We start from the raw sequence: 27,189 nt of genomic DNA on the forward strand, positions 1-27,189 counted from the left end.
TAGGTTTTGTATCTGAACTATTTATATCTACGTATCTGAACTAATTTTAATGGAGCAAGAGGTACTCCTAATCAGTACTGAAATACTGACATTCCTTGAGAGGTGGTGGGCTCTCCATCTTTGGAAATTTTTAAACAGAGGCTGGATAGCCATCTGATGGAGAGGCTGATTCTGTGATGGCTCAAGGGGGTGGCAGGTTACAGTGGATGAGCGATAGGGATGTGAGTGTCTTGCATATTACAGGGGGTTGGACTAGATGACCCATGAGGTCCCTTCCAACTCTATTATTCTATGATTACATTCCTACCTCCTTTTAAGTACTGCATATGTTCTTATTGGTCATTGAAATGTCAGTTATGACATTAAAGCACTCTCTAATTAGAGAGTGTTGAAGCAAATTAATTTTATTTATTAGAGAGTTATTTATGCTGTAGTGGTAACAATATAAGCTGAACTATGGAACTGGTACTTTGTTAGCATGGAAATCATAGAATCATAGAGTTGGAAAGGAAATCCAGGGTCATCTAGTCCAACTCTCTGCACAATGCAGGAACTCACAATCACCTGCCCACCCACAGTGATCCCAATTTAATGCCCACCAAAAATCTCCAGATTCCAGCCTGGCCTGTAGGAAATTCACCTAACATCCCGCAGCAACAATTAACAATTCCCTGGATATGCAAGGAAGGGCCATAAGAGACAAACACTGGTACAAACACTTTTCTCTACCAGAAGGAGTCTCAAAGCTTACATTCACCTTCCCTTTCCTAGAATCATAGAGCTGATAGGGACCTCCAGGGTTATCTAGTCCAACTATCTGCCCACCCTAATTTCATGCCAAAGTGATCTGCCACCAAAAATCTCCAGAATCCAGTCTGGCTTGGAGCAAATTCACCTACCATCCCACAGCTGCAATTAGCAATTCCCTGGATATGCAAGAAAGGGCCACCAGAGACAAACACTGGTACATCCCTTCCTGCCCACCCACTCACAATCTGCCTAAGTTAATAAAATCAGTATTTCTGTCAGATGACTGCTTAAAAACCTCCAAAGAAGGAGCATTCACCACCTCCTGAAGAAGCCTGTTCCACTGAGGAACCACTCTGTCAAGAACTTCTTCCAGATGTTTAGCTGAATATTCTTTTGAATCAATTTCAACCCTCAGGGGCAACAGAAAACAACTCTGCTTCATCTTTTATATGACAGCCTTTCAAGTATTTGAAGACAGTTATCATATCACCTCTTAGTCATCTGGCTCAGAGGATTTGGTTTCATTTAAAGAAACTAGGTGTTTATGGACTAACCCTACAGTGATCTTAGGCCACAACTCCCATCCCTAATCACATGAAATGATCTTGCCACATTGAGCAAGATTCCTATCACAAGAGAAGATTGAGGCGAAGTCGGAATTGAACAGTTCAGCCTTCTCTTAATCACCTGTTACAATGTCACTTTCTTGTCCCCGCCATGGTCCTACCATGTCCCTATTTTTTTTTCATGTGGAATACATCTTTTGGAGTGCCCCTTGGACAGAAATGAATATGGACATGACATCCTTAGCTCTTCCCCAGGGAACAAACCAGAAAATGTGGGGAGGCCACCATTAGAGGAGACTGCGGCTGAGGCAGGGCCCCTAAAACCAGCTGGGGGTGCTGCGCTGCCTCAGAAGCAGGCTGGAGCCGCTCTGCTGCTGCGGTGCCTGGTTTCCCAGGCCTTTCCCATTCTCTGCAGAGCAGGGCAAGCTGGGGAAGCTCTGCTGCCGCAGTGCCCAACTTCCCAGGCCTGTCCCACCCTCCACAGAGCAGGGCAGGCGTGGGAAGTGGCAGGATGCTGCAGCTGCTGGCGGAGGGCTGCAGAACTCCTGCTGCAACAGGTAAGAAGGGTGTGTGTGGACCAGAAAGGAGAGGTAGGTGGAAGAGGCAAGGGGGATGTGGGGGTGAAAGTGTATGTATGTATGGGGAAGGATTGATGGGGAGGAACCAGGAAGTCCAGGTAGATGGGAGAGGCAAGAGGGTAGGGGAGAAGGAAAGTGTGTATATGTGTCAGAGAGGGAGGGGGCAAGGATCGTGGAGTCCCACAGCAGGTATGGGTTCCACATATCCTGTGATAGTTGGACTCTCACTAGAATTTTTTCTTACTTTGAACATAACTAAAGAACCTTTTTTGTTGCTAACCTAAGCTCATTCTAAGGTTTAGCTTTTCTAACACTCTCCCTACAAGCCTTTGTTATTTGTTTATATTGCTCATTGGTTATAAGGTCCTACTTCCATGGAAATGAAAAGAGCATGAACAGTAGATAGTGTTGGATGCAGAAGATGCACCTCCGTGCCCAGATATTTAGAAACTATTCATATACTATGCAGTTGGGGGTGAGTGTGTGTGGAGAGAGAGAAGTTGTGACACAAAGGGATTGGATACTACCTGAAATATAAGGGCCATTCCGCACTCGTTCAAAATTGCACAATAGTTGCAAATTAAAATCGCTACTGATTTGCTGTTATGCACAACGTCGTTGCCAATCTGCAACACTCCTGAAACCGATCCGCAAAAAGCGCTTCATTGTAGCGCTTTCAGGGAAATCCCAAAAAGTGGATTCACCCTCCGGAAAGCACTACACTCTTGCAACCAATCTGCAACACTAGCGGGAAAGTTCTGTGTGTTACCATTGTTGCGGTTTCTGCAAAGTCCCTCCCCCTGGCTCTCTCCTCTGATCTTCCGGCGAAGCGATCGCCATTTTTTTTCTCGGAGCGAGCGGAGATCAATGCACCGGCGAGCCTTCGTTTACCCAGTGAGGGTTCCCCGGCTGCAGTCCCTCCCCAGAGCTGTTTAAAGTCACCAAGCACCAAGCAACACACAGCCCCGTTTGCTGGTTTATTTTCCCTTTATTTTTCACTCTATTTTCGGCCAAAAATCGCGCCCGTGCCGGGGGGGGGGGTATTTTTTTTTCACTTGGGGGGAGCATGGCAACGAAACGGCAGCTCAAACACCACCTGCTAGCTAGATGGGTCTCTCCATTGCAACGAATCAACGCAGATTCGTTGCAACGTGTGTGTTTTTTAAATTTAACCTTCCTTAAAGGGAAAGGGGCTTTTCGGGAGCATGATAATGGCCGCCCATTGGCTGCTCGTTTGATTGACGGCCAGGGGCGGGACAAAGCTCGGCAATATCGCTTCCTGACTAGCGATTTTTGCCAAGGCCGGAAACCTGTGGGAAACGATAGAAATGCAACTGGATTCCGCTACAAAGGCAGGTATGCATAACGACAAATTCTACTATTTAAAATGGCGGTTTTTTTGCTACATAGATCCTGGTGTGGAATGGCCCTAAAAATTGAACCTTATAAGACAATCTTATAAAGAGTGAACAGTTTATGGGCAGTCCATCACCTTCCTGGGTGACCTTGGGCAACTCTGTCTCTTTCTCACTTTCTAGGCTATAATTGTGGGGAATCATGTCCAAAATCCCCTGTGTAATACAGTTACCAAAAGCAGTCATGGGAGGCTTCCACATCTATTGGGTTCATAATGCTGGGATATAGGCAGAGGTAGAAAGGGAACTGAAAATAACTTTGGAAAAGTGTCCTTCTCCCGATGGAGGAAAAGGAAAGCAGGAAAAGGGTCTCCCCAGCTCACCCTGACACATGGAGGGAGGGAAGGAGCAGGCTTGATTTAGCTCCCACATCCTGGCATGCTATTTCCCACAGCTAGGAGCTATTGCTCTCCTATGCAATTCTCACCAATTTGGTGCTTCTGCTACTGTCCCCTGACTTCATGCTCTTCCTGTGTCAGTATTTTGAATGGGGCATTTTGGACTGCAAGAAGAGGGAGGCAAAGAAGATATGTCCCACTGAGAGCCATCTTGGTGTAATGGTTAGAAGCATGGACTTCTAATCTGGTCAGCTGGGTTTGATTCCCCACTCCCCCACATGCAGCCAGCTGGGTGACCTTGGGCTCGCCACAGCACTGATAAAGCTGTTCTGACTGAGCAGTGATATCAGGGCTCTCTCAGCTTCACCCACCTCACAGGGTGTCTGTTGTGGGGAGAGGAAAGGGAAGATGATTGTAAGCTGTTTTGAGACTCATGTTAGAGAACAATGGCATATAAGAACCAAATCTTCTTCTAAATCCAAACCCTTAAGTATTTTATGACAATATTTCTGACAATAAGTCTTGTTTGTGAACAAAGCAAACTTTTGGTATCATAGATTAGGATTTCCTGAAGATGATCTGCCTGCATGTCATGGGCTCCATCATAAATGGAGATGAATTTGTTTGGTCGGAATTTGGCTTTATTAATTGGAAAGGCTTTAACAGATGTGGGAGAGAAATGGAGAAGTTTTCTGGGGGACTTTGGACTTATACCGGGATTTGACACTAGCTAGGCATTTGGGAAGTGGATGGAGAATCTAAAATTATGACACGGGGGATGTCAAGCCTGAGGGTATGAGGCTTGTTTGATTGAATGTATGTATGCATTTATTTATTTATTATATTTTATACCGCCCACCCTGGAGGCTCAGGGCGGTTTACATAAAACCTATAAACAATACATGAAACAATCCATAACATATTAATAACCGTAACAATAATACTCGTTGTTGTTAGGTGCGAAGTCGTGTCCGACCCATCGCGACCCCATGGACAATGATCCTCCAGGCCTTCCTGTCCTCTACCATTCCCCGGAGTCCATTTAAGTTTGCATCTACTGCATCAGTTACTCCATCCAGCCACCTCATTCTCTGTCGTCCCCTTCTTCTTTTGCCCTCGATCGCTCCCAGCATTAGGCTCTTCTCCAGGGAGTCCTTCCGTCTCATGAGGTGGCCAGAGTACTTGAGTTTCATCTTCAGGATCTGGCCTTCTAAGGAGCAGTCCGGGCTGATCTCCTCTAGGACTGACTGGTTTGTTCGCCTTGCAGTCCAAGGGACTCGCAAGAGTCTTCTCCAGCACCAGATTTCAAAAGCCTCAATTCTGAACTAATTTGATTTTAAGTAATAGGGTTGACCAGATGAGACTGGGGGGCACATTAGGAGGCATGATCATATGTTATTATGGGATATTAAGAGTGTCAGTAGGACTGATTTTAGTAAATTTAGAGAGATGTTGGGAAGCACATGGGGAAGAGTATTGGAAGGGAAAGGGGCAAGTGAAGAATGCTTTCTTTTTAAAGATGAGTTGTTGCTTGCTCAAGTTATTGTTGTTCTAGCAAGAGAATGGGAGATCCCAAAATCCAAAGTGAACAAACAGAGAACTCTATGATGAGTTGAAGGGATGGGAGTTATGTTTAAGAAATGAAGGAAGAGTTAGTTACAGTTGTGAGATCCTGTAGGGTGTTTGTTAGGGAAGTCAAGTAATATTATTGTTATTAGATGATAACAATAAATATTATTATTTATATTCCACCCTTCCAGTGCATAAGATGGGTTACAACCTTTAAAATATATTAAAATATTAAAACATTCTAGTTCTGCCAGTCCTGCCCTTGACTAAATCCCAGTTCGTCTATCTCCTCTCCTCATTTCCCAAGAGGTGAGGCCAGCTGCTATGGTGGATATCATTTTTGGCCTTGACCATAAGCCTGGCAGAATATTGACTGAGGATAAAGCTAAAGTAGAGAACTTAATGCCTATTTTAACTTCTTGCTGAAGGAGAGTAGAGTGTTGGCACAGTGGTATACAAGACTGGTATCTGCAGGTCAATAAAGATACAGAAGTCATTCAGAAATATCTGGATATAAGTCCCCTGGGCTAGATGGTGTCAAGAGTGTTTAAAGAACTGGATGGAAAGTTAGTAGAGCTGTTATCTTCAAGACCTCTTGGAAGATGTGTAATGTGCCAACTGAGTGGAGAAAGGTGAATATTATCCTGATTTTAAAAAAAGTAAAAGAAGGTAGGCCAGTCAATATAACCTCTGTCCCAGGGGATACCTTGGAACAAATTTTAAACGGGCTGATTTGTAAGCATCTAGATAATAGCTTGGTAATACAAAGTTATCATGGGTTTATCCCTAATATGTTCTGTCATACTAATCTAATTTTGGGGGGTTGGGTATCCTTGGTATCCTTCCAGACTGGGCTGAGAGTGGAGGGGATGCTGTGCTTCAGTTATTCCATTTTTACTTGACCAACTCATTTTAGATGGTAGTTTTGGAGAGCCTGCTGCTTGGCCATGTGGCTTTTATGCTATCAGGTCTCACCTTATCCACCATGCTATTTAACACTGGGGGATTTGGAGTAAGGTGCAACCAATGTGTGGATGACACAACTCTTTTCCCTTAACAGCTAAATCAGCTGGGCCAGTGGAAGACCTGAATAGGCCTATAGAAGCTAATGGGATAGATCATAGAATCATAGAATCATAGAGTTGGAAGGGGCCATACAGGCCATCTAGTCCAACCCCCTGCTCAACGCAAGATCAGCCCTAAGCATCCTAAAGCATCCAAGAAAAGTGTGTATCCAACCTTTGCTTAAAGACTGCCAGTGAGGGGGGGGGGGGTTCACCACCTCCTTAGGCAGCCTATTCCACTGCTGAACTACTCTGACTGTGAAAATTTTTTTCCTGATATCTAGCCTATATCGTTGTACTTGAAGTTTAAACCCATTACTGCGTGTCCTCTCCTCTGCAGCCAACAGAAACAGCATCCTGCACTCCTCCAAGTGACAACCTTTCAAATACTTAAAGAGGGCTATCATGTCCCCTCTCAACCTCCTTTTCTCCAGGCTGAACATTCCCAAATCCCTCAACCTATCTTCATAGTGCTTGGTCCCTTCGCCCCAGATTATCTTCGTCGCTCTCCTCTGTACCCTTTCAATTTTATCTACGTCCTTCTTGAAGTGAGACCTCCAGAACTGCACACAGTACTCCAGGTGTGGTCTGACCAGTGCCGTATACAATGGGACTATGCCATCTTGTGATTTTGATGTGATGCCCCTGTTGATACAGCCCAAAATGGCATTCTCCTTTTTTATGGCTGCATCAAACTGCCTGCTCATGTTTAGTTTACAATCCACAAGTACTCCAAGGTCACGTTCACACACAGTGTTACCTAGAAGCATATCCCCCATCCAGTAGGCATGCTTTTCATTTTTCTGACCCAGATGCAGAACTTTACACTTATCTTTATTAAATTGCATCTTGTTCTCATTTGCCCATTTTTCCATTGTGTTCAGATCTCGTTGAACTCTGTCTCTATCTTCTGGAGTATTTGCCAGTCCTCCCAATTTGGTGTCATCTGCAAACTTGATGCGTAGTCCCTCTCATGAGGGTCAGTAAACTGAATCTCAATACAGATAAGACTGAGGTGCTCTTCATCAGTGGAGAAACTGCTCAGGGGTGGTGGAATCAGCATGTCCTAGAGGGGATTGCATTCATTTGAAGAAACAACTTTGTAGCTTGTGGGTGTTGCTGGATCCTGGCCTATTTTTATCAGCTCTAGCTGGTTCACCAGTTATTACTGCTCCTTGAAAAATGTGATGAAGAAGAAGAATTGGTTTTTTATACCCCACTTTTCACTATCCAAAGGAGTCTCAAAGCAGCTTACAATCACCTTCCCTTCCTCTTCCCACCTTCCCTTCCACCTACCCATCAGCTGCTGCTGATCTGTCAGCCCTGGAAAGGCCCTGTTGGAGTTCAAGGTGTGGGAAGAAGGCAGCTGGGCTGGTGGCTGTCTGGGGAAGAAGCAAGATCACTCAGGACAGCTGGAGGTGAGGGGGGAGGGAAGCAAGAAGTGCTAGCAGAGAAGCACAATAAAAGAGGAGGTGGGGGATTGGAAGTGTACCAGGTAGTAAACCTCTGCATTTTATCACCTTGTCAAAAGGTAGTAGTGTCAGAGAAAGATACTAAAATACTTCCCAAGATCTTCCACATGGAATTCTCCAGTGAAACTGACTTATTATCTTCTCTCTGCAGAAGGGGTGATCCAGACCAGCTACTTATAGTTTCTTCTTCTTTCTTTCTTTCTTTTTGCTGTAATGGCACATCACATCTCTAAGCTACTTCACTATTCTAATATGCCTCTACTCTGGTTCATTTTTACTTCCACAGATGTGAAAACGTTTTCATGCTTTATTTTACACATTCTATTCTCCCCCCCCCCCCTTTGCTTCTAACATGCAGAAAGCCATCACAGATATATTCTTTTTTCATGGTACATATACAGCAACACAGAAACAACTTAACCAGCATGTATGCAACAAAGATATAATGAATATAAGACAATGTTTCATTAGAGTCTTAAGCAAATGTCCAACCCATCCCCCTATTTCAGGAAGCTACCTTTACCAGACAGTGGGTTCTTCTTCTGCAACTTTATGGGCATTTTTCACATATTTACTTGCATGTAAACTTTTCCTTGGAGAGCTGAGAAGTAATCTAAGGCCATACGGTTCTATATTATAACATTTAGTTTCTTTTTGTAAACCTTACCAAGCATCTGTGGTGACATTGTCAAGCATTTGTAATTGCTACTGATAGATGTGATCGCATTATGATAATTATATCCCTGACAATAATAATCAGAGTGTTAGGGAGCTCAGTATTTTTACCTCAGGGTGGATTTCTTTTTCATTGGGGTATTGGGAGGGTTGTCAGATCAGTTTTATTGTATGTTTTTTTGTAATTTTTACTGTTGTACACTGTCATGCGCCAGCTTGCTGAGAGTGGTGGTGGTGGTGATCATCATCATCATCATCATCGTACAGGGACTTTGACACATACCTCACATGAGCTTTTGCTGATATAACTAATAAGATTTTGAATAATGTTGAAAAATGAATTTCAAGTCTAACTAGTCCAAGAAGGAAAACATGCATACTAATAATTGGTATTTTCCATAACACAGGAATACTAACAACTTCATTGTTGGTTATTATTTGGCTTACCTCTACAGGCACTTCTTCACTCTAATCTAATCTTCATTCAGTTTGGGACAATGTTTCAGTGATGCAGGGCAGTTACAACAAATAGGATAAGACTTCATCAGTCCCCAGAAGTCCTGGGGAAGCATTCTCTTAATCCATTCAATGTTTTAAGAATTCAAATGGACAGTACAATGTTATTGTATAGATAGGCAGCTGCTAAGCTTACTGCCCTTTTAAAGTGTATGAGTTCTGCAACCCAAAAGTCTTGTCAGACCAACCTTATCTCTTTTTTTGAGAAAATAACTATCTTGCTGGATTGGGGGAATGCTGTGGACATAGTTTATCTGGATGTCAGTAAAGCTTTTGATAAGGTTCTACATGATATTCTTGTTGACAAGCTGGTAAAATGCGGTATGATCCTAATTCTGTTAGGTGGATCAAATACTGGTTGAGTGATCGTACCCAAAGAGTACTTGTTAATGGTTCAGCATCCTCTTGGAGAAGAGTAACAAGTGGAGTGACCCAGGGATCTGTCCCGGGGCCTGTGTTGTTCAACATATTTATAAGTGATTTAGATGAGGGATTAGAGGGGATACTTATTAAATTTTCAGATGATACTAAAATGGGAGGGGTAGCAAATACAACCGAAGACAGAATCAGAATATAGGATGATCTGGATAGGCTCAAGAACTGGTATAAACTGAATAAAATGAAATTCAATAGGGACAAATGTAAAGTTCTGCATTTAGGTAGGAAAACCATATACACCAATATAGGATGGGAGAGGCTTGTCTTGGCAGTAGTACATGAGAAAAGGATCTAGGAGTCTTAGTAGACCATACATTGAATATGAGAAAGCAGTGTGACTTGGTGGCTAAAAAGGCAAATAGCATTTTGGGCTGTATCAAACAGAGTATCATGTCCAGATTACGGGAGGTGATGGTACCACTTTACTTTGCTCTGGTTCGGCCTCACTTGGAGTACTGTGTTCAGTTTGGGGTGCCACAATTGAAGAGGGATGAAGAGCATGTCCAGAGGAGGGCAACAAAGATGGTGAGGGGATCTGATAGCCATCTTCAAGTATTTAAAAGGGTACCATATAGAGCAGTGGTCCCCAACCTCCGGTCTGGGGACCGGTGTACCAGTCATGGATCAGTTGGTACTGGGCTGCAGCTCCTCCTTGTCCTCCTCCATGGCTGCTGCCTCGGTGATAAAAAGGTTGAGGACCACTGATGGAGCAGAGTTGTTCTGTCTTGCCCTAGGGGGACAGACCAGAACGAATGGGATGAAATTAATTCAAAAGAAATTCTGTCTAAACATCCAGAAGAAGTTCCTGACAATTAGAGCGGTTTCTCAGTGGAACAGGCTTCCTCGGGAGGTGGTGGGTTCTCCATCTTTGGAAATGTTTAAACAGAGGCTGGACAGCCATCTGATGGAGAGGCTGATTCTGTGAATGCTTAAGGGGATGGCAGGTTACAGTGGATGAGTGATAGGGTTGTGGGTGTCCTGCATGGTGTAGGGGGTTGGACTAGATGGATGCCAGGAGGCCCCTTCCAAATTTTTTAAATTTGTTAAAAATTTATTGGGTGATATGCTCATATATGGTCATGTTGGGGCTCCCCTCCCTAAATGGTGAATGATTGGCCTGGAGGGGATAGGAAGGGAAGGGGTCCCAGGTGGGCATGTACACCCAGTTATGCTTCCCAATCATATTCTGCATGATTGCACCACTTCTGAGGTTTCTCAAAGTTTGAGGATTATTTCAGGAGTTTCTTGAAGGTAAAAAAATTGAGAAAGGCTGCCTTATGGTAACAGATATATTTCACTTAGTTTGAAAAACAGTGTCTGCTAGACAGGAAAGACTACTGGACATTAAGTACCCAAAATGTTCTTGCTCATAAATGCAGCAAACACTGCCATCTAATGGAGTTCGTTTTAGCACTGACAAATTTTTCACAAATTGTTTACAACTGTATTTGGCCCAATGTCAGAGCCAAAAAGCCAGCAAAAACATTCTATATTAATACCTTTTATTAGACCAATCTACCCTGGGAGAGCATGTACGTAGCTATGTTTCCCATATGTATTCTGCATAATCACACCACTTCTGTGGTTTCTCGAAGCCTGAAGAATGTTTCAGGGGTTTCTCAACAGTAAAAATGTTGGGAAAGGCTGATCTATACCAACCAAACAATAAGGCCAGATCCAAAAGCACTCCCATATTCTTTATCTGGATTGACAGATGATAACCTTATTGAACACAGAGGAAGTAGATCAGTCCCCTGCAAAACAAAACCAAACTGGCCACCATCATAATTTTTCTAGGTTAAGCTTCAATTAGTTCTGTTTAGCTACTTGACCATAACATCAAGGAACAAATCCAGGATCAAAATAGCAGCTTCTAGGCATTTAAATCTAGCTGACCACATTCCAAAGCTTAATGTAAATATTTCCCTATTTAATATTTCCCTAAGGACTAGGGGGCCGGGAGTAGGCATGGCCTGTCAGAGGCAGGGATGTCCCAATTGCCAGAGGCGTCCTGATTGGCCCCTGCCTCTGACAGGCCATGCCCACTCATAACATTGGCCCAATCATTGGGCCAAAGTTCTGACAGGGCCCGCCCAACCAGGGGCAATCTGGAGACATCACTGCCAATCTGCTCCTGACTACTGCAGGGAGAGGTCAGTAGGGCTGCTAAGGGGGATGAGAACAGAGGCTTGGACAGGCTGCACCAGCCCTTTTCACCCCAAGGCTGTCCTAACTGTCATGTCCAACTGTAACTTCCTTCACTTTGCCTCAGAGCTGGCAGGAGGCTGGTGATTGCTCTTCCTCCCCCCTCCCTTCAGGCCTGCTACAAAGGAGCCTTTAGCAGCTCCTGACTGTGGGGAGGGAGGTGTTTCCGAGAGCAACGCAGGGGAGTCTTAGGGCATGGGTGTGGGTATTCCTTCTGGTGGGGAGGGAGCTTTCCCCTTCTGCCAAACAGCTGGCTGACAGGGAGGCCACAGAAAAGCCCCTTCTCACTTAAAATACTGCTCTGGACACAGCCAAGCCATGTGTATTTCTTCTTCACAACTCTCTGCAGATTGAGGACTCCTGCACAGCATTATTCTGCAGATTAACCTGGATGCTGTTGCAGAGGTTCTTTTGTCTCCTGTTTCATCTGCACAACAACCCTGTGCAGTAGGCCTCAAGTCTTTGAATTCAACAACAACCTGTGTGGGAGTCCTTAAATGTTTCTTCTCCATCACAACCCTGTCCAAAGTAGCCCTTTCTGCCTGGGGATCTGATCTTTATACCCTGAAGATGAGCTGTAATTCCAGGAGTTCTATAGGCCCCACCTGGAGGTTGGCTACCCCTGGGTTAGAAATATTCCTGGCGGTTTGGAGGTGGGACTTCAAAATTATACAATGCCATAGAGTCTGGCCTTCAAAGGAGCCATTTTTGCTTGCAGAGCTGATCATTATAATCTAGAGATGAGCAGCCATATAGATACTATGGTAGAGGCTTGCAGACTGCAGTTGGGGAGGGGGGAATTGTGCAGGTGTGTCCCTCCTGGGCTATGGGCTATGGCCAGCCCTTACCAGCAACTGTTTGTATTCTGGGGTACAGACAGACAGACCAGCATCAGTCCTTTCAATCTGGAAACTGCAGGAAGATCTAAATAAATATTTGCAGCCTGAAACTGTAAACAGTGAACAAGTAAATGGCTAGAAAGACATGGGAAGTGAAGTGACTTTTTCAAGCTTGGCCTGGCAAATAAAAAAACAGTATAAAAATCTTACTATGGTCAAGACTGCTGTGCACAGAGAGACCTCCTCTTAGGGTTGCCAGCTTCCATGAGAGGCTCTCTACCCCACCTCCGTCATGGGGAGTCTGCTATGGGGAGAGGAAGGAAAGACGATTGGAAACTGCTTGGGTCACTGCTGGGTCACTGCAGCCCATTCCCAGTTCTCTCAGACCCCTCACAGCCCCACATCCCTCATAGGTTGTCTATTGTGGGGAGACGAAGGGAAAAGGTGTTTGAGACTCCTTTGGGTAGTAAACAATAGGGTACAAATAAACCTTCTTCTAAGGAGCAACCATGAAAGAAGCATGTGGGTACATAACATTTAATCAACAATGAAAAAATGGAGACAGAAGGAGCATGGTGGACATCTGTGTACTGTGACTACCCCATGTGTATTAGGCAGGAGGACATTTTGGTGTCTGTGGCCTAATTCACACAAGAAGGGAAATGATGCAGAACTGGGAGGAACTGGTTGCCATGTAATCTCCCCATAAGTATGTTCAGTATGATTTTTCCTTCAGATATCAGAAGACATGGCTCTGGAAAGCTCATCTTTTCCCACACTCAATGAACATTCCAAACCACAGGTTCTTGACACCCATTTCTCCACACCCATGCCCTCATCTGCCACCACACCACCGCAACCTCCCACACAACACACACATTCAACTACATGTCCTTACAGACTGAACAACTCCTCCCTTCCTTTTCCTACCACCAAGCTCTAGCGCCCATTGTATTCCTGGATACAATGAGCTTCCTGGATACAATGGGCTTTGCCCCTAGTATTAAGTCTGCGGGTTAGGTCTCAAGCTGCTGATTCTCCATGTCCAATGAAAAGTCTGAGTCTAGCTAGACAAAAAGGTTTGAAATCATTAGAAAGGACTCCCTTTAATCCTGATCAATTTTCTATACAGTCTGACAAAATGGAACAGTCTTCTGTGTCAAAGATGCAGATAGGTCCAGTGGGACCAACCAGGATGATAAAAATCCTTAAAAAAATGGAATTTTATGAGATTTGAATATGGATTAACATTAGCATGTAAATATTAATATGTCATACAAATGATGACAGTATCCTAATTTCACACAAATAATGTAAAGGAACATTGTACACACCAATTTTATATCCTCTGTTTCTGTAGGGAATACTATGCTCTTAAATGCTTAGTATTTATCTGTTGGTTAGTATTTTAGTTGTTATGGTTGAAAATACATATTTGTTGTGGGTAACAGGAATGAATGATTCAGCATTGCAGTAACTTTATCTGGCAGTAGAGGTCTCTCTTGTTTATCAAAAGAAAGTTTCCCTCTGAACAAGACAGTACTATATCTTTTTCCTTTTAGGGTTTAGTTTATGTTATAGCATTGCAGCATGGCCACAAGATGGAGATACCAGCTTTCAGGTGGAACCTGAAGATCCCCCTAGAACTGTAGCTCATCTTCATACCACAGAGATCAATTCTTCTGGAGGAAAACGGATGTTTTGGAAGGTGAACTCTCTGGCACTGTACTCCACTGAAGTCCCTTCCTCCCCAAGCTCCATCCCCAAATCTCCAGGCGTTTCCCAACCTGGATCTGGCAACCCTACCCCCCCCCCCCCCATCCCACACTGATGGCCAGGAGAACCTGGCAACCCTAAGTAGTACGTACAAGCTACAAAATGTTTTTTTCAGTGGGAGTGCAGTTCCCTCCAAGACAAATCAGTTCCACAATCTGCAAGCCATCCCACTCTGACCAACAGCATCTCAGTCTCACCTCATTTCAGAGGAGACCTGGCAACCCTATTGCAGGGAAATAAAGGGAGAATGGGAGATAAATATAACTTGCAAGCTGAAGAGGGTGATGGTCCTGAGCAATGCACCTTTTGAAAAAAGCAAATGAACAAAAAATCCAATTTTCACAGATAGTACATAGTAATAAAACAATAAAGGACAACAATATCAATGTAATTAAAACCATAATAATATAAAATGTTTAAAAGTTGTGTCAATTGCCACTATTCTGATGATGGTATGTTCTGGCTTGTCAGTATTACAATTAAGTGATGGTTGTGGGGGTTTCCTGATGGCCCAGAAAGGTTTCCGGAATGGGTGGGAGTTAATAATTAATTAATAATTAATTTTAACATTTTTCTAAAATTTGCTGAACATTTATCAATGATATGACTATATATAGTAATGTTGAGCTGCCCCCTCCTCCCCAAATGGCCAATGATGGACCTTGAGGGGGTGGAAAGGGGAGGGTCCACAGGTGGCCATATCCACAGATATGCTTCCTAACCTCAGGCTGAGGGGGATGGCTGCTGGGTGGAGTGGGTGTTATGTCACTATCTTTATTATGTTTTACGCTGGTTTTATGAGGTGGGGGGTTTAATGGGGTTTTATATGTTCTGTAACCTGTCTCAAGTCCACAAAGAGTGGTGGGCTATAAATATAACAAACAAATTAACAATTGCTCCAGTTCTGGGTCTCTTGAATGTTTCAGGGGGTTCTCAATGGTAAAAAATGGTAAATGGTAAAAAAGTTGAGAAAAACTGGAGTATACAAAGGACGATAAATTTCATAATGACCTAATTGTTGAAGAAGAGATCATCTGTCTACTGGTGATGGCAGAATGAGTGGATATAGAGTAATAGTTAAGATGGATGCCCAAGTTGCTGCACTTTGTGACTCTAGGTCCAAATTGTATACTATATAAATAAACTTTCTGAGTTTCTTCACAAATTGCCAGATCCAAATTGGAGTGGGAAACCCTGAAATTTGTAGGTGGGATGTGGGGAGAGCAGGGTTGGTGGAAGGGAGGAACTCTGGCAGGATATAATGCCATAAAGTCCACCCTACAAAATGTCAGTTTCTCATGATCTCTGTAGTTTGAAAATCAGTTGTAATTCTAGGAGGTCTCCAGGTTAGCAACTCTGTTGGCATCAGTTTAACTGAGGATTTAATGCAGGCTTTCTCAGCCAGGGTTTCATGAAACCCTGGGGTTTCTTGAGGGCCCTGGAAGGGTTTCCCGAATGGGTAGGAGTTAATTAATTTTTCATACTTAAAAAAAAAAGATTAAATGTTTATTGGGTGATATGACCATATGGTTATGTCGACCCACCCACACCAATGGCTAATGATGGACCTGGAGAGAGTGGGAAGGGGAGGGGTATACCATCCACCCTTGAACTGTCCAAGATGGTCTCAGGAGTGGTGGAGACCCCGAGATCTGTGGTCCATGCTGGGTGTTTCTCTGCCACCATTGAATCTGGATGTAATCATTCAGTGGAACTGTTTTTTTTTGGTTTGAGGTCTCTGACATCATAGCTCCAGAAAACTGATCACATGACAACCCACTGTGATCAGTTTTCTAATCACTCTGCAGGCAAAATCACTCCGCTCCTTTGTGAATTAGATGCTGGTTTGGATGTCTGTTCAGATGTTGTAACTTTGGCATCTGTTTGTCTAATTAGGATACCTTTCAGCTTGTGGCACCTGAAAATGTTGTGCCTGATCCTTGGAGAGGTGAAACTTGCCACCTGTGTCTTTGACCCTGTCTGGGCTCCCTGGTGGATCTTGGCAGCCCTTTTTTCAGCAGCATAGCTTCAGGCCAAATCCCCCTTCCCAGTGTCAGCTGAATGCCAAATGCTCAAGGAATCTGATCACAGGTTCCTTACTTTAATGTGTAATTTTGTCCTAAAGTGTTCTATAATTGCTAAGCATGAGTTGCTATTAGACATTCATAACATTTTACACATGTTTAATAGTAAACCTGTGAGAAATCAAAGAACAGACTCATATTTGAAGAGATGCAAGTACTTAAATATCCATTGTAGTGTACTATGCTATAATTTTCATGATTTCTTCCTTGTTGATGCTGCTTTAGTAAAGCTTAGAGTTTGGATTAAGCTCAGGCACTCTGATACTTTTAAATAAACACCTCAATCCTTATAATTCTGCTTTCCCGTAGTTTTCTCAAGGTTAAGCATTTGTGTCTAAAATATTGCTTTCCTGTGACAATTATTTTAATTGTTCACTTGTAAAGTGTGTGTGATGTGTACCTGTCCTTTGAGTAACTCTCCCGGATTCATTCAAATAAATTTTGTAAGTGACCAGTTTTTAAAATTGTGCTTGGCTTGGCTGACTCACAGAGAACGCTTGCCATTAACAGCTGCTGCACTGTGACAAACAGTGCAGCTTAGTATCTTTTACAGTTTAGGATACTGAAATAGATCATTCTATTGCAAGAGATTTTAATGAGTTGCCAGATGCTGAGAGAGAGAGCTCATCTTTTGCTTTCTCTTATATTTCTTTTTCTAACGGACAAAAATACCATCTTCTGCAACTTTGCATTTCCTCCAAACACGGACACACCCAGGAGACTTTTTCTACCTTTCCCTTTCTCTTTGTTGGCAAACAGAGTGCCTGAGCTTCATCCAAACTCTAAGCTACTGCTTTTCTCTCTGGCATTTTATCTGAATCAAAGATTATATCCAGCCTAGTCTTTGGTTTGGAATCTCCAGCTGCTAGGAGGGGGGTTGTTATCTATGATGTACAGGGTTAAGCAGCTACGGGGAGATAACAGGAGAAGATGAAAACTGATGATTCCCAGAAGAATGGCTTGTTTTGTTTTCAAAATCTAACCACTCCTACTTTTATAAATGCTGAATAAAAAATGATAAGGCTGCCTCATAGGAAACTCCAAAAATTATTTCTTAAAAAGGTAAGGATTTCTGTATTTCTCTCCATATATCTGTGAATTTGTTCTATTGATGCATTAAAAGTTTTGACTCTCTCTCTCTCTCTCTCTCTCACGAACACACACCCACACACACCTATTTTCCATATTGCATTTTAGCATACAGTATTACTGTTTTTATAATTCTTTTCTGCAGCACAAGGTTAACTCCATGGTTTATAATTTTGCTGACAATTCTGCTTGTTTTTTTTTATGGAATTTGAAAAGCAGAATGTATTCAATTCCTGGAATTTTAAATAGGTTTTGAGGGTTAGAAGGAAAAATGATATGAAAAACTATAATTAGAAATAGAAAAGAAGATACAGTAAGTTTCTTGGGAGCATATTCCTTTGCAATTAATGGCAATGTAGGAAGAAAAATCTGCAGCTACATCTACTTCTGACTGATAATTGCAAATAGATTAGTAGATTAAAATTTTATCTTATTAATAACTGTAGTGGATTTTGGTTCTGCAATGGTTGCCCTTTGATAATGGTTTAGACCTGATGAAGAGAGAGGTACATAGCGTTACTGTAGAAGATTTTATAGTATGAACAATAAGGTTGTCTCATTTCTGCCCTTCTCTTCTTTCTGTATCTAGATATTTCATATTATTTTTAAAACCAGGGAACTCTATGGCATGGCAAGGAAGCAGAAGACACAAAAACTTTGACTAAATTAGGGAAATGTTCAAATGTAATGGAACAAGGAGGATGGCAGTGGCAGCTCAACAAGGGATGCCACCCTTGCCCCTATCCACCCTAACTCACACCCCTTCCCTTTTTACGTATGTTGTTTTTAAAGATACTGGGGAATGGGGAGGGAAGAAGTGTTGGCAGATCTGGCTCACAGGCAATGAGAAAAAGTGGTGATGGTAGCAGAGAATACACCCCTCAAAATCTACTACCCAAGGCTGCTGCATTATCTCAGGTTGTTGTAAGTCCTTGTAGTATTCTTTAAAATTACCATTATTACTATTGGATTTTTATACCACTTCTCTTACTTAATGGGCAGTTTACAAAATGGTTTTAAATACACAATGATCACAGGTTCCTTACTTTATCTTTATTATGTTTTTATTTATTAAATAGTAATATAATCTTAATATTATAAATTCTTTTAAATTAACTATTCACTCACTAATTAATACTGAACAACTATATAACTACCCCCTGTCCTAGCCTCCATTTGTCTGTTCCTATCCATCTTGGAAAATTCCTGGAGATTCAGTGCCTGGGCAGGGTAGAGTTTGGGAAGGGAAAGGAGCTCACCATGGATATGATAGTACACTAGGGCAGAGTCTGCACTTACTTTGTTTATTCTACTGTCAATCCTGTTGAATTCAGATCGCTTTGAACTTGGGTCTTCCTCTCCCCCCCCCCCATTGAAACAGGAAAGTCTTCTGCACATGGTTAGGGAGGCTCAGAAGAGGGGGGGGGGGCAAATGGAGACTCTTTCTTTGTTTTCTTGAAGGGGGGAGAGGATCAAAGAAGTCAGAGGAGGGAGGAAAAATCCTTTCTTTTCTTGAAGGGGGGGGGAACGAAGAAGGCACAAAAAAAAATCCAAGGCTGACAGAAGGTGAGAGAAATTAGGGGCTTCTCCTTTAAGGCAGGCTTGTCACATGACCACCTGTAGCCAATCACGGGTCCTCTACCATGGAGGAGAGCCCAGATTCAAAACAATGTGATTTTAAACTATATTGAGCATTAAAAGCACTCCAAGATATCGCACAATAAAGGTGGGGTCACTCCAGATCAATCCTTCTTGCTGCAGAAGGAAAATTTAAATTGCCCAAAATCCAAACAGAAATCGCATTCTGTGTAGAGGGCAGGGACTGAATCGATCTGGGGTTGGAATAAAAGCTCCGTGCAGTTTACACCTAGGACTTCCATTTCTTTTAACTCTATGGTATGGTATATGGTATGGTATACCATACTTTATGGCAGTGGTAGCCAAATTATGGGTCTCTAGATGTTCATGTTCCCATAAATTCCTGCAAGCATGGCCAATATGCTGGGGCTCTTGGGAATTGTAGTCCATGAACATCTGGGGACCCACAGATGGCCACCCTTGCTCTGTGGGTATACTTCAGAGTTCACCCTCTAAAGCTGCCACCTTTTCCAGGGAAACTGATGCCTGTAGTCTGGAAAGCAGTTGTAATTCTGGGAGAAATCCAGGACCCCTCTTGAAATTCATTAGTTCATGCCTTTCGAAAAGGCATGTGTTTTTGGTCAAGTGCACAATCATAGTATGTGTGTGCACATGACAAGAAATAGCATGTAAGGAGTACAATGAACCCAAACCATAGAAATAAACAAGGAAATGCTAAAGACAGTGGGGTGCACCAGAATTATCAGTCACTGAATTATTCTCCTACTAGTAATTAAGCCCGCTGTAGCTGCAATACAGCGGGCGCTAGCGGGCCAGGGCCCAGCCCCCGAGCAGGCAGGCTGGGGGGCTGGGAGCGACGGCGAGCTGCGCAATGGCTGGCGTGTCGGCGTACGGAGGCGGCAGGCGGGGGGGCTGGGAGTGACGGCGAGCTCCCTTGGCGGCGGGCGGGCTGTGTGCGGCTCCCAGTTGGCCACTTGGCCCCCGAGTGGCACTTGGGGCCAATTCGTGGCTCCTGATTGGCCCCTCCAAGTTTTTATCACAGACAGGCCCTGCCCCTTTCTCCTCCCACTCACCCCTTACTGCTTTATTTATTCCACTCTGCAGGAGCAGTTACAGATTTTTAGCACTGGCTTCTAATTGTTTTTGTGATATCTTCATAGAATAGAATCATAGAGTTGGAAGGAGCCATACAGGCCATCTAGTCCAACCCCCTGCTCAACGCAGGATCAGCCCTATGCATCCTAAAGCATCCAAGAAAAGTGTGTATCCAACCTTTGCTTGAAGACTGCGAGTGAGGGGGAGCTCATCACCGCCTTAGGCAGCCTATTCCACTGCTGAACTACTCTGTCTTTGAAAAAAATTTTCCTGATATCTAGCCTATATCGTTGTACTTGTAGTTTAAACCCATTACTGCTAATCCTTTCCTCTTCAATCAACGGGAACAGCATCCTGCCCTCCTCCAAGTGACATTTCAAATACTTAAAGAGGGCTATCATGTCCCCGCTCAACCTCCTTTTCTCCAGGTTGAACATTCCCAAGTCCCTCAACCTATCTTCATAGGGCTTGGTCCCTTGGCCCCAGATCATGTTCGTTGCTCTCCTCTGTACCCTTTCAATTTTATCTACATCTTTCTTGAAGTGAGGTCTCCAGAACTGCACACAGTACTCCAGGTGTGGTCTGACCAGTGCCGTATACAATGGGTCTATGACATCTTGTGATTTTGATGTGATGCCCCTGTTGATACAGCCCAAAATGGCATTTGCCTTTTTTACCGCTGCATCACACTGCCTGCTCATATTTAGTTTACAATCCACAAGTACCCCAAGGTCTCGTTCACACACAGTGTTACCTAGAAATGTATCCCCCATCCAGTAGGCATGCTTTTCATTTTTCTGGCCCAGATGCAGAACTTTACATTTATCTTTATTAAATTGCATCTTGTTCTCATTTGCCCATTTTTCCATTGTGTTCAGATCTCATTGAACTCTGTCTCTATCTTCCGGAGTATTTGCCAGTCCTCCCAATTTGGTGTCATCTGCAAACTTGACAAGTAGTCCCTCCACACCCTCTCATCTAGATCATTAATAAGTATGTTAAAATGTACTGGGCCGAGCACCGAGCCCTGAGGTACCCTGCTACTCACCTCTCTCCAGTCTGATGAAACACCATTGACAACAACTACTGATCGTTCAGGAAACCAGGTTGGTCTGACAGTACCTGTTGGAGACAAATCCATGCTGACTTCCTTGGATCACCAAATTGTCCTCCAGATGTTTGCAGATCGCTCCCTTTTTATATTTTTATTATGTTTGTTTTAACTGTAAACTGCCTTGCTGGTGCTGAAGGGTGGAATATAAGGGGCTTTCCGCACCGGGATCTTTGTAGCAAATTGGTTGCTGAATGAAAAATTGCCATTTAAAATAGTGGAATTCGTCGTTATGCATACCTGCCTTTGTAGTGGAATCCAGTTGCGTTTTGTAGCGTTTCCCACAGGCTTCCGGTCTCGGCAGAAATCGCTAGAAAGGAAGCGCTATTGCCAAGCTTGTCCCGCCCCTGGCCGTCAAGCAGCCAATGGGCAGCCGTTAGCATGCTCCCAAACAGCCCCTTTCCCTTTAAGAAAGTTTAAAAAAAAAAAAACAGACCCATTGCAACGAATCTGTGTTGATTCGTTGCAACGGAGAGACCCATCCAGCTGCCTGGTGTGTTTGAGCTGTCATTTCATCATTGCCACGCTCCCTCCGAGTGAAAAAAAAAAATCCCCCCCCCCTCTCACAGGCCCGATTTTCGGCTGAACGAATGTGTAAAAAATAAAGGGAAAATACATCAGCAAACGGGCTTTTCTGTTCTTTGTGCTTAGTGACTGAAGGGGAGGGACTGAAGCCGGGGAAGCCTCTAAACAGAAAGAGGCTCGCTGTCATTTCATTGTTGCCACGCTCCCTCCGAGTGAAAAAAAAAAATCCCCCCCCCTCACGGGCCCGATTTTCGGCTGAATGAATGTGTAAATAATAAAGGGAAAATACATCAGCAAACGGGCTTTTCTGTTCTTTGTGCTTAGTGACTGAAGGGGAGGGACTGAAGCCGGGGAAGCCTCTAAACAGAAAGAGGCTCGCTGGTGCGTTTATCCCCGCTCGCTCGGAGAAAAAAAAAATGGCGATCGCTTTGCCGGAATATCAGAGGAGAGAGCCAGGGGGAGGGACTTTGTAGAAACCGCAACAATGTTAACACACAGGTATTTTTCGCTAGTGTTGCAGATTGGTTGCAGGAGTGTATCGCTTTCCGGAGGGTGAATCCACTTTTGGGGATTTCCTTGAAAGCGCTACAAGGAAGCGCTTTTTGCAGATCGGTTTCAGGTGTGTGGCAGATTGTCAACGACGTTGTGCATAACGGCAAATCAGTAGCGTTTTCAATTGGCAACCATTGTGCGATTTTGAAGGCGTGCGAAAAGCCCCTAAATTTTGTAAATAAATAAATAAACCAATACAGGCAACTAGTATAGCTTTCAGAGCATCTGTGTACTGTGCTCTCCCCTGCTTTCAGTAGGCACACAACAACATTTTCAAGAAATGGTAGTTTCCAAAGAATAAAAAGGCCACCCACAGGGAGTACACTTTAACAATCTCAACTAGAAATCAACAAGGCTGAAATGAAAAGCATTCATAACCTTATATTCTGGTTGTAAATCCAATTTTTGAATAAGCTGAAGTTGATCAAAATTTTTCCTGATTATGGACACCACTTGGTTTTCTAGAAGCAAGGCTGACCTAGGATAAGATGATGAAATTGATGATGATGATGTTATCCGTTCAGTCGTGTCCAACCCTCGGTGATTCTATAGGAAAGTCTTCGCCATGCGCCCCTATCTCTGAATGCTTCTTTTAGTTGGTTCATGGTCATCCCTGTATCAACTTTGATCATGTCGAGCCAGTGGACCCTTTGGCACATTTCCTTTTGCCACTGACCATACCGAGTATGAATGATTTTTTAGCGAGTTTGATCATATGATGTGTCCAAAGTAAGTGAGTTTTAGCCGTAATATCTTGCCTTCTAATTACATAGTTGGTTTACTCCTCTCTAAAACTATCTTGCTTGTAATTTTGGATGTCCATGGTATTCACAACATTCGTCTCCAACACCATAATTCGAAAGCATCTATTCTCCTCTTGTCTTCCTTCTTCAGGGTCCAGCTTTCACATCCATAAGAACTGAACTGCTAATCTGAACTCTCGGGTAGTGTGCAATCTAATCTGAAACAGGCATTTCTCTTGCTGACCACCTTATTGAACCACCTCTCGTAAACTCTGCCATTCCTGGGTTAATCTTCTCTTTATTCAATACTTGTTTTGAATAAATTTCTTTATTCAATACTCAACAGCTTCAGAGCTGGGTGTCATTTTTATTTTTGCTTTCACTGGGGAAAGTATTTATGATTATATTTAAGCAGTAACAAATGTAGAGCTATTTGATTTTCACCCATGTTTCTTTTCTCTGATAACTGCTCAAGAGCCTCAAAACATCAGTGTCAAGGGCTGGGAGATATGCATGGGTAAAATGATGGACATAGGTGCTTCTATTATTTCAACATGTTTTATTTACCCTGTTGATTGGAAAGGTTCCATGTCAGTTTTACTATCACCTAACTTTTTCTTCTCTCTCTTTATCTGAAATCAGCTTGAACACTTTAAACTAAATACTGGCTATTCTATGGATTTTTATTACAGTAATGAATGGGGCGTCTTCATTTTCTGAATTAAGTGATTGCAGGTTCCTTTGTGAATTTTTATTTATTTTCAAATGACCGTCTGCACACATGAAGGCATCCACATTACAGGCATTGTTATCATTTTTCCTCCAGTCAGTAAATATCTGGTGCTCATGCAAATAGGCATTGTGAAATCACAGAGCTGTCTCACTAATAGTAGAACCTTCTTCCGTTTCAAGGAATATTCCACTGACACAGGTAACTTGTGATGGTGAGATGGGCCTCTTTAGCCAGTGGAAAATTTCTGCTCTGCAGGAAAGTTCCATGATCACCATAACAGGTTGTATTCACACCATTGTATTTGAATAGTAGATAAATAATCTTGAATGGAAATGTCAGTCTTCTTGCTTTGCAGTCATTATGGAAGAAAATGTAGGGCATATTGTTAAAATTTGCCAGGAAATCTTTGTTGTATATAATTTCACTTTTTTCTGTGCTTCTTTATTTCTTACAAATACATTATTTTGTCTCCTGCAGATTTAATTATTGGCAATAATTTCCAAACCACCTTCATATATGTGTGGTTTATTACATTGAACTGAGTTCTTCTGGAAAAAGGTTTCTCATCAGGAGTATCTGATTTTCCTTGCTTCATGTTAAGCTTTCATACTAATTTTCCTAAAGTTCTTTAGAAGATTGAGGAGAATTTATTTTTATGAGAGCAATTCAAATTCTTTCAGAAACCTTTTAGAGTGGCAGACAGTATTCTGCGAACAAAATGCTCCAGACATATAAGATCTTAGTTCTGTGAAACATGGTGGTCTAGGTGATAAGTATCTTTTAAGAAAACGATATAAAAGGTTTTTCTTTTCAACCAGGCAATAATAGTAAGCAGTTGCAGTAGTTAGACTGTTCTTTTACAGATCTCAATCACCACAAGAGCTGCATAAAATCAAAATAGCCTTGTTTTCAGAGCTCATCAATTCATTTTCCTGTCTATATTTGAATGCTCTTCTTTAGAATGCTGATATTTTTATGAAATGTTAACCCTGTCAATTGTGTTCACTTTTCAGAAGAGTCTTATAGGAATCTCTCCCACAGCACATTTTAAGGGTACTCTATCAGAACTCATCTATGACTCCCTCAGATTGCTATTAATTTTGCTTAGCACTTCCCTCCCCATTATGTACTTCTTGGTGTTGTGGCACTGATTAATTGCAGTGGACCTTTTGTCCATATTCTTTCGGCCCTCCAGTATACCATGCAATTAAACTTCATGCTTTATCATACCACAGTGATCAGGACTGTGAGACCCCCTGCTCCATTTTACCCACCCAAAATGTCACCTAGAACAATATAGTTGGCAACCCCACAGAGCAGGTATTTTATTCATTTGTGTCCTTTATAGTCTGCCTTTCTCCCAGAGGCTCAATGTGGGTTACATAGACTGAGGCAATAAAATCAACAAAATGGGACACTCAAGAAACAATGCATTCAGATTTTTGAAGTCTGGAATCAAGGAGAAATCTAAAAGATAAAACTGAAGTAAAGCATAAGTATTGATATGGTACATTAAGGGATACATAAATCTGTTCCACATAATATATTTCGGGTAAGGCCTTGGAGGAGGAGCGTATCTCATGGCTTAAGTGCCATTCAGCGCTTAACACCCACTCAGGGTGGCAGTCCCGCCCCTGAGTGCCTGCTCCGCCAATTGGCTTGCCTATCTGTCCAGCAGCCAGCCAATCATCTTCCATCCCCAAACCCCTGACCACACCCACCTCTTTCCAGTTCCCTTTGAGGCCATCTGGAGGAGGCCATCTACAGAGTTCTTTTTATCATCTGATTTGTGGAAGGATAAAGATTATTGGATTGATTGGTAATAATTTACATTACGGCAGCCTTTCTCAACTTCTTTACTCTTAAGAAATTCCTGAAACATTCTTCAGGCTTCAAGAACTCCCCAGAAGTGACATGATATGGCAGAATATGGGTGGAAAGCATTGAAGAAGAAGAGTTGGTTTTTATATGCTACTTTTCTTTACCACGAGTCTCAAATGACTCACAATCACCTTCCCTGTCTTCTCCCCACAACAGACACCTTGTGAGGTAGCTGAGGCAGAAAGTCCTGATATTACTGCTCAGTCAGACTTGCTTGATCAGTGCTGTGGCAAGCCCAAGGTCATCCAACTGGCTGCATGTGGAGAAGTGCGGAATCAAACCTGGATCACCAGATTAGAAGCCACTGCTGTTGACCACTACACCAAGCTGGCTCCACTACACCAAGCTGTGTACATGCCCACATGGGGCCCCTCCCCTTCCCACTCCCTCCATGTCCATCATTAGCCATTGGTGCGGGTGGGTTGAAACAACCATATATGGTCATATCACCTAATAAATGTTTAACAAAGTTTTTAAATATATAAATAATTAATTAACTTCCACCAGTTTGGGAAACCCAGGGCAATCAAGAAACCCCAGGGTTTCACGAAACCCTGGTTGAGAAAACTTGTATTAAGTTTGGTTTAGTGGTTAGGAGCACGGATCTTTAATCTGGAGAGCCAGGTTTCATTCCTCACTCCCCCACATGCAGCCATCTGAGTGACCTTGGGCTTGCCACAGCACTGATAAAGCTGTTCTGACTGAGCAGTGATATCGGGGCTCTCTCAGCCTCACCTACTTCACAGGATGTCTGTTGTGGGGAGAGGAAAGGGAAGGCAGATGTAAGCCGCTTTGAGACTCCTTTGGGTAGAGAAAAGTGGCATATAAGAACCAACTCTGCTGCTGCTGCTGCTTGCTTGCTTTTCTTCTCTCTTCTTCCCTCCTGTTAACTTGCTTGCTTTCTCTTCTCTTCTCTTCTCTTCTCTTCTCTTCTCTTCTCTTCTCTTCTCTTCTCTTCTCTTCTCTTCTCTTCTCAGGCAGCTTGGTGTAGTGGTTAGGAGTGTGGACTTCTAATCTGGAGAGCCAGGTTTGATTCCCTGCTCTTCCACATGCAGCCAGGTGACCACAGCACTGATAAAGCTGTTCTGACCGAGCAGTAATATCAGGGCTCTCTCAGCCTCACCTACCTCACAGGTGTCTGTTTTGGGGAAAAGAAAGGGAAGGGGATTGTAAGCCACTTTGAGATTCCTTTGGGTAGAGAAAAGTGGCATATAAGAACCAGCTCTTCTTCTTCTGTAGATGATTGTTATAATTTCACTTGCGCCAGGTCTCTCATAGTAACTGGTGTGGAAGGGGGGGGGATTTACCAGAAGCAACAGGGGGCCCCATCCAATATACAGTGATGGGTCTCCATCACTGCCCATGTGACCAAGAAGTGATATCATCATGTCCTGGATGATGTTCTGGTATTTGAGCAAAAACTCTATGGGAAATTTAGCTTCTGCCATACAATTTTTGCTCAGTTACCAGAATATCACATTGGATATGATGCCATCACTTCCAGGTCATGTAGGCAGTGATGTAGATGTGTTGCTGCATGTTGGATTGATCTCCCTCTTTTTTGAGATATGTTTCC

General features: G+C 43.0%; 1 protein-coding gene across 2 annotated transcripts in view; it reads left to right on the forward strand.

Annotated features, from left to right (window-relative positions):
* Window positions 1-27,189, forward strand: part of RPS6KA2 (ribosomal protein S6 kinase A2) — a 304,496-nt gene that overhangs the window by 23,778 nt on the left and 253,529 nt on the right. The window contains exon 1 of one of the 2 annotated variants that reach the window (XM_077347797.1): window positions 16,880-17,347. The exons of the other annotated variant lie outside the window; for it this stretch is intronic. Coding sequence (XP_077203912.1) covers window positions 17,300-17,347 — 48 coding nt within the window. The 5' untranslated portion in view covers window positions 16,880-17,299. Of the gene's footprint in view, window positions 1-16,879; window positions 17,348-27,189 lie in introns of those variants that run through there. 2 annotated transcript variants of the gene reach the window in all.

Source organism: Paroedura picta, chromosome 1 (assembly GCF_049243985.1).
Source record: "Paroedura picta isolate Pp20150507F chromosome 1, Ppicta_v3.0, whole genome shotgun sequence".
NCBI lineage: Eukaryota > Metazoa > Chordata > Lepidosauria > Squamata > Gekkonidae > Paroedura > Paroedura picta.